This window comes from Hyposmocoma kahamanoa, unplaced genomic scaffold (assembly GCF_003589595.1).
Source record: "Hyposmocoma kahamanoa isolate Upper Pololo Valley unplaced genomic scaffold, ASM358959v1 87, whole genome shotgun sequence".
Taxonomy (NCBI): domain Eukaryota; kingdom Metazoa; phylum Arthropoda; class Insecta; order Lepidoptera; family Cosmopterigidae; genus Hyposmocoma; species Hyposmocoma kahamanoa.
In genome coordinates, this window is record NW_020654422.1 from 2,308,123 (window position 1) to 2,322,157 (window position 14,035).

General features: G+C 34.5%; 1 protein-coding gene across 1 annotated transcript; it reads right to left on the reverse strand.

Annotated features, from left to right (window-relative positions):
* Positions 1-1,008: 1,008 nt before the first annotated feature.
* Positions 1,009-4,027, reverse strand: LOC113235498 (TNF receptor-associated factor 2-like). The gene is made up of 3 exons (XM_026471214.1): positions 3,892-4,027; positions 2,277-2,428; positions 1,009-1,361 (listed from the first exon to the last, which is right to left on the reverse strand). The coding sequence occupies exons 1-3, from the start codon at positions 3,931-3,933 to the stop codon at positions 1,064-1,066; spliced, it is 492 nt and encodes a 163-aa protein (XP_026326999.1). The 5' UTR covers positions 3,934-4,027; the 3' UTR covers positions 1,009-1,063.
* Between the last annotated feature and the right edge of the window lie 10,008 nt (positions 4,028-14,035).

Consider the following 14,035-nt stretch of genomic DNA (forward strand, 5'->3'; position numbering starts at 1 on the left):
AGATTTTCAGTACAAATCGGCAATTTCATACTTTAACCCCTATTATTAAGTTCATTGCACTGTATAGATATATAATTTTGTTTATAATTTTAAAAAAATTTTTATAACTACTGACACAAACAAAAACTGACAATTATGATAAATTTATAGGGCGAGTGAGTGTGTGTGTGAGTGAGTGAGTGAGTGAGTGAGTGAGTGAGTGAGTGAGTGAGTAGGGAGTTAGTGGGGAGTGAGTGAGGAGTGTTTATTGAAAAGTGCATTTACTTAAAAAGTCGTGTCGGCCATCTTGGATTTAGAAATAAATGCTATATTCGTAATGAGCACCCCCAAATACCTCAAAAACGATACCCAACTTGCCATTATTTGAAGAGTCGTGCCCGCCATCCTGGATTTAGAAAGGAGTGCCATATTCGTTACAAGAGCACCCCAAATACTATATTGCCCACGCTATATTCGACCACAGAGGCACTCACTCACACACCATTATTGGAAAAATTTTTTTTCGCTCTCGTTCCATTAATTCTTGTCTTAGAAAAGCAGTGATAATCAAAACCATCTTTCATCATCTACCATGCGCGCACTGCACGCATGGTAGAAACGGCTGGCACAACAACTCGAAATACGATTTTTTGCTTTCAAGTTCTGTTGACACGGAGACGTTCAACATATAAAGGCGAGGCGATTATCGCTCACGTGGAAGGGCGATAATCGCATCTTCGAGACGAGAAACTCTCTCCATCTAAATGGGCCTTTAGTCCAATGCCATTTACGAATTTCCACTAACATTAAACAATTTAAATTTAAAGTGATTAACAAACCAAAAAGAGATTTTAAGAGAAAAAAAACAAAGAACACATTTACTTAAAAAAAAAAAATTAATAATAGATAAGTATGTAATCATCGCCAGCCATGTGATGTGTCAAAGTAACGTTTGGTCATTTGTAGCCTGATTGTGTATATGCATGTACAAAACAAATCAAATTCAGAGTGATATACTGTCTTATTGTTAAAAATTCTCAATGCACGCATCACGTATGTACGTATTTTGCCCACAATTACTTGATCAATTAATTGTGGCAAATGGAAAATTATTGAGTCCGTATAACGTTAAATTGTAGTTTGAAAATTTAACATCACATGGGCTAACTATAACAAAATCCTTTGTCATTTTTTCGATAACGAAAGAGCCGGAATCGACACCAGTGTGTAATACATACACATTGCATGAAATAAATTTACCTTTGGAAGCAAATGGGCAGGACATCCTTTGTTCTTGTATCTCCCTCTTAGTGTAGTTGTCTGGGAAGATATCTACCTTCATGCTCAGGTTTATATTGTCTATAGGGCAGTGTCCACTGTTCCTGTAATTATGTTTAGGGATTAATGTCAGCTTTACGTTCTGAAGTGTTAAAATTGCATAAGTTATAATAGCAGAATTAATAAAACTTTTTCTCTTAGCATGTTATTAATAGAAATATCTTAGTACGAAAGGAGATTGAATACAATCAATGTCGACAGTCTAAAGATTAGAGGGCGCGACGTAAAAAATTTAAAAAATGATATTAATAGGAAATGAAACTATTTTTCCGGATTTAAATCGCGTATATTGGTTTTTTCAAACAAACCGACGTTTCGGGCCCTTTACAGGTCCCATGGTCATGGTTGACAGGATGCTGCGAGAGGCCATTGAAATTAAAAAACATCCTAATTTCAACAGGGAAGATGGTTTCTCCGTACCACCAGTTTGGGATCCAGACGGCATTTTGCTTTGGGGTAATGTCGCCGATATCAATAGAATCTTTGTCCTGCAGAAACGTGCAGTTAGGGCAATTTACAATCTGGGCCTTTGAGAGATAAGTTTAAGGAAATTAACATTCTTACACTAGCCTCACAGTACCCATTCAAAATCGTATGTATTTGTTTTTTTTTTATTTATTCAAGACAAGCAATAAATACACTTTATACAAAAAAAGATTGTTATACAATTTTTTTTTTCATAGCCCCGCACTAGGGAAGCCCTCTTAGAGGATAGAATTTCCATAGTCTAACGAAGCCCTGTGTCGCGGATGGGACAATACAATGGAGTAGTGCTAAAGAGGTTGTCACATCATGCAATGCGCCAAATACAACTACAGTTAACTTATAAATGCTACTTTCCCCGAAATCTGCTATGCGAATGAATAGTAATGTTTAATCAATACCATGATTTCTTATGTAATTTTCTTACCTATCAAATTAAAACATGATTGACTTTGAGTTAAGTGAAACGAACTTACTGAAGCCAAGAAGTAATGCAACTCTTGCAGAACTTGTGACCACAGGTGGTGATGACAGGGTCTCGTAGCCAGTTGAGGCACACAGGACATTCATAGCGCGACTCTGGCTGGTTGCTCAGCACAGTCTCATTGAGTGCCGTGATGCCCATTGGCTGAAATAATTTCTTTATTTTAAGACATATTTCGAAAAATAACAATTGACAATATTATTTAAACTGACAAATTAAATTTCAGCATTTTCATTTGATATGCTATATCAAATGAAAATACCATACTAATACCTACATATAAATTAGGTAAAGGGATTGCAGTAAGTAGGTTTGATGTAAGAACTATTGTTAATTATATTTTTGTTGATAATAAATGAAAAAAAAAAAGTATCTATTGTTAAGATAACTTTGCATCTGCTTTGTAAGGACTATCTAAAACATTAAGCACAAGATGTATAATAAAAAAAATGCGAAATTGAAATATCATGGATAACTAGAACGAATAACAGTAGGGCTAGAATGACAGGGTGCGACATGCGCCAGATATTGTAGTTCTCTATGCGAGAATAGTAATATCCCGCGCTTTATATCATTTGCTTGTGCAAAATTGTATACAATTAAATTTTGCCACAAATCCAAAATTATGATCATTAAATCATATTAAATATAAGAAATATCAATATTTAAAAGAAATATACTTATTACACAAAATAAATACACATTGTCGCTTTAGAGTGAAAACCTCACTATGGGTTTTCACACAGTTAGTTTTTACTGATTTTTGTTGAAGAAAAACTTATAAACTTCTTGCTCAAATATATAAATATTCAAGTAATATAGTATCTACAAGTATAATTTAACTCATTAAAATGCTAACTACAAACATTACTGTGTTTACTACATTTTACGCCACATTTTTATCTTTATCCTGAAAATTATACATCACACACAAGGTGATTATATACTACATTTTTATATTATTACCTATGAATAGCAAATGAATGATAAATTACAATAGACTATTATTATATTAATTTATAGATAGATAATTTTGCCATTTTTACTAGGCATTCCAAATTTAAACGGTATTTGTTTTTGGTGCCCTTCATATTGGCACCATTCGCACTTACAATGCAGTTATCTTTCCACTTTTGTACACTATCTAACACTGTGCAATTTTTTGATAAACCTTGTGTCTGTTTGTCATTTGTCTGGTTATGCTCATTCATGCACCCACTAAAAGTATATTCACATTTCAATCAATTTTATTATACTTGTACATTTTGTTTCAATTTCTTGTATCTTATAGGCTAGCTTGTATTTAGGTTCTCGTATTAATTATACAACTATTTAACTTGGAGAAACTAATTTGGCGTGGAAATAATAAGTTAACCTCTAAAATTAACCTTCCAGTATTATTGAAATCAGCATTATAAACGTTTCAATTGCTTCTTATAACCTGTCTTAAATTAAGTTTACAACGACAAAATTAAGGAAAACTAATGAGTCATATAAGTTTCCAAATGTGTGCTTGTACGGAGATATTAATTGTCAGAGTAACTGGTACACACAATAACCACTAATTATAATGACGAGCCAAGTCATTTAAAACGAAATGAGCTTACAGCAATTCCTTCCGACGCATCTTTGCTCCTGTTTCTATCCATAACAATACACTTTTCAATTATATTTTAAAATTGGATACTTGATTATTCGAATAGCTGACTGGCTGACACCTGACACCACTACACTGGCACGGGCTGACTGCTTTGTGGGCTGACTGGCTGATCGTGACAGTACTCACAGTACTTTATGATCGTGACACTGACATTGACGTATATAAGCAAGTTTATTGTATCAACTATGGACATACGCTAGTGATAGGTGAGTCGAGTTATTTAACTCGATTAACTCGAGTTACTCCCACAACGAGTCAACTCGAGCTACTTTTTCATGAATTATGAGCTAACTCGGTTCGGTACCCGCTCCACCTTCCGCCCCGAGCCGAATACTCAGTTCATACAGCGCATCGGCTACTCGTTCTCACACGGTCGTCGGTTGAGCGACCTTCGGAGCACAATCGGGTTGCGGTCTGTCGGGCGATCGTGCTCAACTCGGTGAATCCTCGGTTCGAGTTCACACGCTGCATTGCGATTGCTCTGTCAGACACCGAGTTGCAACTAGAGCCAGCAATCACGTCAACTCGAGTAACTCGAGTAGAAAAAATACAACTCGTCCCATCGCTAACATAAACTGTTAGCGCCTCTTGGCACCCAAACCCAACCTAGTGGTGTTTATGTAAAAAAAATGGATATTTTCGAGGTATCGTAAATATTCTAGAAGATAAAAGAAAGAAAATTTTACTAAGAGTAAATAAATAAAACTACATACTGCAACTACATACTCTATAAACTACATACATACATAGCATACGGTCAAATCTTCTACGCGTGTAGCCTGTGGGTGAAGTGTAATAAGGTGACCCTAAATACGCTGAGGGTATAGTATAACAACGCGTTTAGGATGTTGTTGGGGCTACCACGATACTGTAGCGCTTCAGGCATGTTCGCTGAGACACGCACAAATGGCTTTCATGCCATTCTGAGGAAGCGGGTTGCCTGGCTTTAGCGACGTGTGCGCCCCTACAGCATTCTAAAAATTGTGGTTGATAAAATTGACTGCCCCATCCAGGCCCATTGGATGAAACTTTATGTGGCGGTTTAGTTTAAGTTTACATAAGTGTGTTAAATTAATTTCAATTTTATATTTAATGTTGTAATTCGTGGGTTGTTTTTGAATTTTAATTGTATTATTTTTCATTTTTTTATTTTTTTAACATTATCTTATTTTATTGTAATTTTAGCATTTGAATAGCATCATACTAACCTTATTCCTAAGTTCTTTACTAGCAAACTATGGATAACTGTTGTTGGTCCGAAATAAAGTATTATTATTATTATTATTATTATTAAAACCACCAGTTTTGAAACAATAACCAAGTATTTCTTCAATTAGTTTTATAATACATGCGATTTAGATAACTAAATCGCATATATTTGTTTTTTTTAAAACGATCTGACGTTTCCGGGTGCCATGTAAACGTAACGTAAACATTCTTAAAATTCATTAGATCTAGTGACAAGTCGGTAAAACGGCAACATTGCCCCAGTCGTTGGAGTGGGAATCAATATTAAAGGTAAAATATATTTAATTTGCCTACACATACGAAATCCTTTATACAAAACAAAAGAAAGAAATATTTCTTTACGACAGACAGCATAGGCTGCCATTTTATTTCCGACAGCTCTGATCAATGGCTAACCGCACACATACAATATTATTGACAATCTACGTTTATGTATGTTCCCAACACAACAATATCGCCCGCACACAAGCAATATTTATATTATATTAATATATATAATATTTATAGCGCGCTATTTAAAGTGCTAAAATTATAATTAAATAGCAGCTCAAGGTCTACTTTTATATACAATTATTACACTAGACTTATTAATTAAACAAACGCTAAACTAACTAAATAAATCCAAGTACTTAATTATATCTTAATTTAAATCGCTTCACCAGACGAAATTTTGCTAACGTTCCACCATTAGCTCAAAATCGTATTAAAACGTAACCAAAATTATAATTTATAACATAACTACAATTATAATACTTGCTAAGTGCTAAATATAGCATTAGCGCTTAGCGTATTCAACCGTAAAATTTAACATCAATAAACGTTTCGCACAAACGTTAAATTCTACAAATAATATGTGAAAGTATTTCACGTTATAATTGTTTCAACCAATGACAAGAGCCGCAATTTTCACATAGAACATGGTGCCATCAAGGTGCCATCTATGAAATATTAAGGGAGATAACTCAGGACGAAGAAGGATTTTGTTTGTTAGCTGCATAAGTAAAGCACTGATAGATTGATGGTATGACATTGGAATATTGTAAAATTATGTCGCTAGAGAATGCCAATTTGCTTTAATTTTCTTAACTTACTCCAATCCAAAGTGAAAAAAAGTTCGTTATAATTTTAGCACCTTTATGTCTTTCAAATTATAATTGCCATAATTTTTTTTTAATTTAACGTTATAATTTGAGCTATATATTATATTAACCCTTAAACTCAGCATGCGTATGTTTTCATACGCACAATGCTCTACTACCGTAGGCTCAGCATGCGTATGAATTCATACGCATACACTACCAATTTGAAAAGATTTTTTTGGTGTAGCCAAATCCTTGTAAGTATTGATGGTTTGTACGTGAAAACAAAGCTGATGGTGTGCTCTTTCATTTGGTGTATAATACTCGTGACCTTTTGTTTGTGGTATCGAGTTATATCAGTTTGAAAATTCCCGGCGAACGAAGTGCTCGCGCGCGTTGTTTGAGTTTATCAAATAAGTGTTTTCAAGTGAAAAGTGAGTGAATTTTGTTCCGATTGCTAATAGAAAATATGCATTGGACTTTTACGTAAGTAATGCTATCATAACATGAATTGTGAGTGCAGTAATACGTAAATATTTTCACTTTCAAAGTTATCGGTACGACTTTTTCGGTGTTTCAAATACTTTATAATGTGTTATTTGACTAAAAGAAACATTTGGTTGTATATAATATGTAATAATAATACAAGTGCAACATCCTTTTATAGGATTCTGCCTATATTTCTGATCGAAAGCGAATAAATTTCGTAAATTTCTGCTTTTATTTGACATGTTGCAAAAATATGACCGCCATTTTTATACGCCATATTCGCAATAGTGCTTCCATGTCGATATAGGTGACATCGATAAGACAATCTGTGAACGAAAAGTGTAAAATATTGTTACTTTCATTTTTCCTTTTTTGTTCTAAGATTCGATAACCAAGTATCTAACAAGGTAGGTATAATTGTTAAAAAATAATAAGTGCCGCTACAATATGGATAAAATATTCCGTACCGTTACTTTATAGTAAATAATTGTAAAAATGTTTATTGTACATAATTTATATAGTAGTCAATTGTGGTCTCTGCCTACCCGAGGAAGGTACGATTTTGTGTATGTATTTAATTTATACAGCACTGATAATATGTTTTTTAGATGTGGAACCCCGGAAACGAAAGCGTGCCCAATGATTTCATTGATATCCTCAACGATGAGGAGTCTGAGTCAGATGAAGAGATCGTTGAGGAGGAAATTGAACAGGAGGGCGACCTAGCATAGCAGCGCAAATCGACCAACTGAACGTGAGTAACAGATAATATTATACTCAAACATATGTTCGTAGGTAATGTTTATATGCATAAATAAATATTAGACAATATCACATACGTTGCTCTGATCCCAAAGTAAGTAGCTAAAATAAGTTGTGTTATGGAAATCGGAAACAACGAAGTTACCACTGACACCCAGACCCAAGACAATATGGAAAAGTTAGTCTTTCTACGTTGACCCGGCCGGGAATCAAACGCGGGACCTCCGCATCCGCAGCCCAAATTATAAACATTCATTCACATTCCTATCCAGTGTGGCCGCCCGTGTTCCCGTCATGAAATGCTCAGTTACTTCAAAGCTTATCTTAATGTGCCAATAGACGTCCAGTGGGAATCAGAATTGTTTAGTTAGTGCAAATTCTTTAGCAAAGTACTTCAGAAAAACAAAGAGTGACTCTGTCCTGCCTTGCTACCTGCTCTGCCAGACGCGACCCTTTTTTTTTGGAGTGTTGTTGGTTTCACTACAAAGTGGCCCCACTTTGTAGTGAAACAAAGAAGGGTCACATTTACTTTTGCTATGATTTATGCCACTTACGTTAACAAAACTGATTTCAAAGAATTTCGTTATGAGCATAAGTGGTTGAGTTAACCATAACAAGAGGTGTAGGCGATAATGTTGTATAGGGTAGGATAAAAAATATACATGCGTCTCACATTGTAAATTGCGTATTTTTGTTAATGTAAATGCAGGTCGTAGTTACGATATTTTTGAAATATTGTGCTAGTAATAACAATTTTGTTTCATTGCAGCTATTATCTGGAAGTAATATTTTCGTGGTGCAGAGCGACGGAACTCCGGCTCCTATGGCGAGGCCAAAACCCATATCAGACGTTGTGTAAGTATTATTATGCTCTAATTAGGTACAAAACTATCACAATATTTGTATACAGATGTTCTTATTCTATAGTATCTTTCTTTTCTTTACAGAGCCAGCGATACCGACGAGGAAGAGGAGCAAGCCGACGAGTTAGTTTCATGGGCTAGTAGCAGAGTTTTTTCGATAATCATTATACTGCCCATAACGCATCGACCATAATATATCGATAATATATCGATTTATCGATATATTATCGAAAGACAGTTTATGTACGAGAGTGATAACATTATATGACCTTACCACTCGTGATAAAAAAGAAATAATTTGTTTATATGATTATGATATATTGCATCTGGTTTGGTGTTGGTGGTGCAGGAGTTCATTATTTTATAATAAGTTGTCAAAAAAAACTTCGATATTGTATCGTAAGACCTTTTATGTACCCATTCGTCTCTTTTTTTCACTTTTAGTATTTAGTAGCATGGTTCATCATTTGTACGTGATTTATCGATACCTCAATCGGCATCGGTACATCACTATTTCACTCAACTTTTTCATACAAATAAGTGACAGTTTTGATTATGATTTTCTTTTATATTTTGTTTGAATGACGTCTAAAATGAGTATAACAGAGAAAAATACAGTTATTCTGTTACAATATACGTTGTTTTATTTCACCTGAAAAATCTTTCTAGTAAGAGTATAAGACAAAAGAAAAACGAGATGCAAATGGGGTATCCCTATCTCATAAAGCCTTGCTTGTTATTATCTGTTGAATATTTCTATAATTCAATGTATGTTTCAATGAAATAAGTATATTTTCTTCAAATGAAACTAATTTATTTTCCAATTTGGTTGAAGATCAACAATTACTTGATAATACAAATTTACATTCGCTATCCGACAGTCAGAAAATGGCCGCTTAGTTCTAAGGCATTTAGCTCTGTTATCTTTATTGAAAGACATAAAACCACTTATGTAGGATTTTTAGCTATACATTCAACATTACAAATTGTATAACTTATTTGATCGAAGTTGCCTAATATTTTCAAAAATGATTTATTTACAACCAACACCTACTATTTTTCCTTGTGTGTAAGTTTGTCGAGTAATTATAATGGTATGAGGTGATAAATCCCTTTGAATTACTTACCACAAAAATACAACATTATCGCAGAATACTTTTTTTTTTATTTCAAGTAAAACCGTTTGATAGTTTTTGAATTATCGCAACTTTTGTAAATGTCGGCAAATATTTACTATCGTTGCCATGACAGCGTGCGAGCTTACGGGTGTAAAGTATGACACATGTCAAAAGAGTATAAGGGTTAACCAACACTCTAGTTACACTGACGGATGACCAGCGAATCAGTGCGTTTCGTTTCTGCAAGTACAATTTTGAATTGCGTACATTCAACTTTGTACGATTTTTCATGTATCGGATAAAATATATCGATAGTACATATCGATACTGATATGATAATATCGGATTGATTCGATACATCGAGGTTACACATTGATTTTTTTTTAAATGTGGATATATATCGAGCACTTCTAATCCAACCCCACCACCAGTGTTGCCAGGGATCTTAAGTAGAAAACATTACGTTTTATTATATAAATAATTACAGTATACGTATTTTTCTTAAACATGATCGGAATGTTTGCATTACTTTCAAAAACACAGAGAGCGAGTTATTCCCTACCAAGGCTAGTAAAATAAGTATGAAAAGCATTTAATAATATATGGAAGGTCTGTGGCTGTGGTATGAAAATGTTGCTGCACAACAGAAATGTTTGAAACTGTGATTATTTGTTGTCACATTTTATAGTGGCGTTTTATTTATCGGCGGATGATTGTCGTTCTAGCACTTCCAATTGTCATGACATCCTGTCGTCCTAACGTCAAAAAAGTCGTGAACGACAGTTAAACGTGTTGTACTGTATGTGACCAACTTCATTTAAATATACAAGCAACGACACTTTAAACTGAACGACTATGTGTCGTCACGATATAATGGGAACGCGCACTAAATATAGGACTAACTTCTTTTTTTTTTAAAACAAGGCGGTAAAATGAAGTAAAGTTCTTTGGTATTCTCGTTTTTTTGTCTTTCTTGTATTTTCGTCGCGAAAATGAGTTCTAATGAGAAGAGTGATGACGAAAATACAGTAATGGATTGTTCTCCGCTTAATTTAAAACAAGAGGCAATATTAGCCAAATGTCTTGTTATATTAATTAATTTTCTTTTACTTTTATATTATACTTACTTAAAGCTTACTTACGTCTTTCTTTCTTTAGCCTTATATTTCCTCACATTCTCTGAGAAAAGCAATAATGGAACGCGGCGGTCGGCGGGAACGGGAATTGCTCGACTCGTATTAATTCATGCAAGGCACATTCGTTCAGCAATCCCTTACTTCTCGGCCTCTGCAACAACGCACTATTTAAAATTTTATCATTTTATTACATTGTTGAAGGATATCTTTATTTTGCTGATTTTTTTCTCATTGCGTAAAATTAATTCTTATTTTAACGAAGGTGACGTCAACGCGACTATCTGTAATAGTAACAGGTTTATTTAAGTAAGTAGGCACCTATTCCATATGCCATTAAGTAACTTAGACGACTAGCATAATATTTATTTCAGGATATAGTATAGGAAACTTCCTTCGCTATTCGAAAACATAGTTAAGGTACTACACTACTGATTAAATACATATTGTAGGCATTCGTAGGTAACATAATATTGTACCTAACTAACCTACCTAAATTAACCCTAACCCACAGTACTTAATCCTAACTACTAACCTAAACCCACGTTATGATAGAACATTTCGAGATTAGTCGATTAGAAGCTATAAAGATATATGAATAGATTCGGTTTAGTGATTTATCCGTTAAGTATATTCTAAAGCAAACGAGTTCATTGTATGTTAATGCTTTGGGTTATATGATATGGACTTACGACGAAGGATCGGCTTTGAGGATTATGGACAATGGATGAATAGATGCTGGTGTAAGATTTGTCAGAATTATAGTTTCGAATCCATAGTGCGGGACAATTTAAATTACACATACGATTTCACTGCGCTGTGTCATACTGTTTAAAATACAATTAACAATCTCAATTTATTAAATTTGGTATGGACTCGATATAGTTTTTTTTTATACAGTAAACGGTTGGCTTGTGGTTGTGGCTACGGTAGTACTGTGTAATTGACGTGAAGATAAATTTAGACGAAGATCTGTGACCGTATGTATATTGAAAATTTCAACTTTCGTATGTTGATCTCCTGAATTGCGTGTAACAAGCAAATCCCCGTTTTTGAGCAGATCGATGTAGAATAATGGCGCATTTATACACCAAGCCGTCAGGCGACCTTCGCTTACCCGCCGAAAGGGGTAAGCTACCCTGCGTAAATAGTGAGTCGTCTGATGACGGTAGTTTGCAGCTGAAGTGCACTGGGTGCGTCGCCTTCAGCAAGGCGAAGTAGTCTGCCGAAGCTCGCTACTCGCAACACCTCCAGAGAATCCGCATCCCTCGCGGCGCAAGCGAATTAAACGGGCTATTGCTTCCCAACATCATTTATAATTGTACCATTTGCACCCGAATTTCCGATCACGGGGGAAAATATAAAGTCGCGTTCCATTATTAATTATTAATTATTATGTCGCGTACAATAGACGGCAACAGATTACAATCGTATTATATTATAGTAATTACCTCTACAATTTTTATGCAACAGCTTTTAGTTACGTTTAAGGATTTCATAAATGAACCATCCAGTGACACAATTTCTCGGCATGTCATCTGCGCACACGCCGCTACGTCGCGTCGTCGCCGTCGGGTCGATGGATGGAATTATAAATTGACGGTATTATGGACTTATGTAATGATCCAATGACACTGTATAGTTTCGACAAAGGAAGGAGTGAGGATAAATTTTTATTGTTTTGTAAGTAACGTAAAAAAGATTTTAATAATGTTCTCGTCTTTATGAACTTTTCGGATATCAATTGTTAACTCTTCCTTGAAGTTCTTACAGGCTACGCTTAGTGTAGGTACCAGTGTAATCGGATTTGAAAACTGATTACAAGTATCTACATTATCTTAAACTTATAAACTTCTTTCTTTGTGAAAGAGTACGTCCAGAGAGGTACTGCCACCTTACCTATTTCTGCCGTCAATCGGTAATGTGAATATTATTGCGTTCCATTTTGGGGTGCTGCGCTGATGAAATTACAGGCACATGGGACTTGTCCACTTATGTCTCAGGGTGACTGACGCGGTGGCAGTGTCCGTAAGATCTTTGCGTTATATAATAAAATAATAGTGTCAAAATGGTGATCAACAACACCAAAAAAATTCTTAGAAGATCTAATACAATAAAGGTTTCTTGTGCGAATTCTTAAAAAAAAATTGAATTTGGAACTACATACTTTCTCCCTAGCTGTTTTCAAGCCCCATTACAGTTTGACACGTTGCCCAACGCGACCTATAGTGAATTTGAATTTGATGAACATATGCCGCGGGTAATATAAACGGTGCATTTGAATATTTGGAATTAATTTTGACTACGGAACTTTGGAATATTATCTCTTACTAATGCACATATTCTGACTTTGTGTGTAAGTTTGTCAATAGAACGTTATAAATTGCAAGACAAAGCTTGAATTTATACATTTCATTGAGTGTATAACCAGAAATAGAGACGAAATAAGGGTCATCCATCCCTGGCAATTTATCAGGTAAATGGGCCTTATATCACTTTTAAATTTCAACACTTGTTTGCGCTCAAATCACAAATCAGAAAGCTGTAATAGTACGGCGCCAATAACTGACCTGTGTACGTCTTCGTATATTCCAAAAATATTCTGTATTTATTGTAATAAAGACAATATCTCTAACAATGGGAGGCTGTTCCATTCGGTGGTCCGGGAAAAAATCTATTTACAAAACAAACGGAATCACATTTCATCGGTAATCAAACATGTAAATTTTAAATTACCGTCCATTATAGCAAAGCTCAAGTGGCGCTGGTCGGTTTGAACGACACTTCAACTGACAATTGTTTGAAATTCGGGCTGGCCAATCGGAGCGCTGTTGTCATCGTAATAATTTGGCAGAATAGTTTTGTATGACATTTCGTCTCTATTTCTGGTTATATACTCGACGAATTCATAAAACCTTACCGACACTGCTTTATGAAAGTAAGTAAACCATTAAACATTTTATCGTATCACAAAAGAAATTTGCATATTTTAACAAACAATTTAAAATGGCGAGCTTATCCCATAAAGGAATTTCAAAAAGCTGAGAAGAAAGTTGGTTCCTGGGTTGGATATGAAAAGAAATAAATAAAGAAATTGAAAACTACACATATACAATATATTTACTTAACATACATAATACATATAAAGCTACAGTAAAATGAACGTACAAAATAAAACTATAAATAAATAAAGCGAGTTCTTAGGTTTTCGCGACGGTTACACGTAGGAAATGAAACTATTGTTTTCGTATCAATTTATATACATATTTTTTATTTTATTTTACTTTTTACTATTTTAGACATTACCATTTAATTTGATGCAAACGCGCGACTGCATCGATACAAACGCGCATTTGCATCGCTACACTTGTATTTTATAAACGATGTCCAATCACCTAT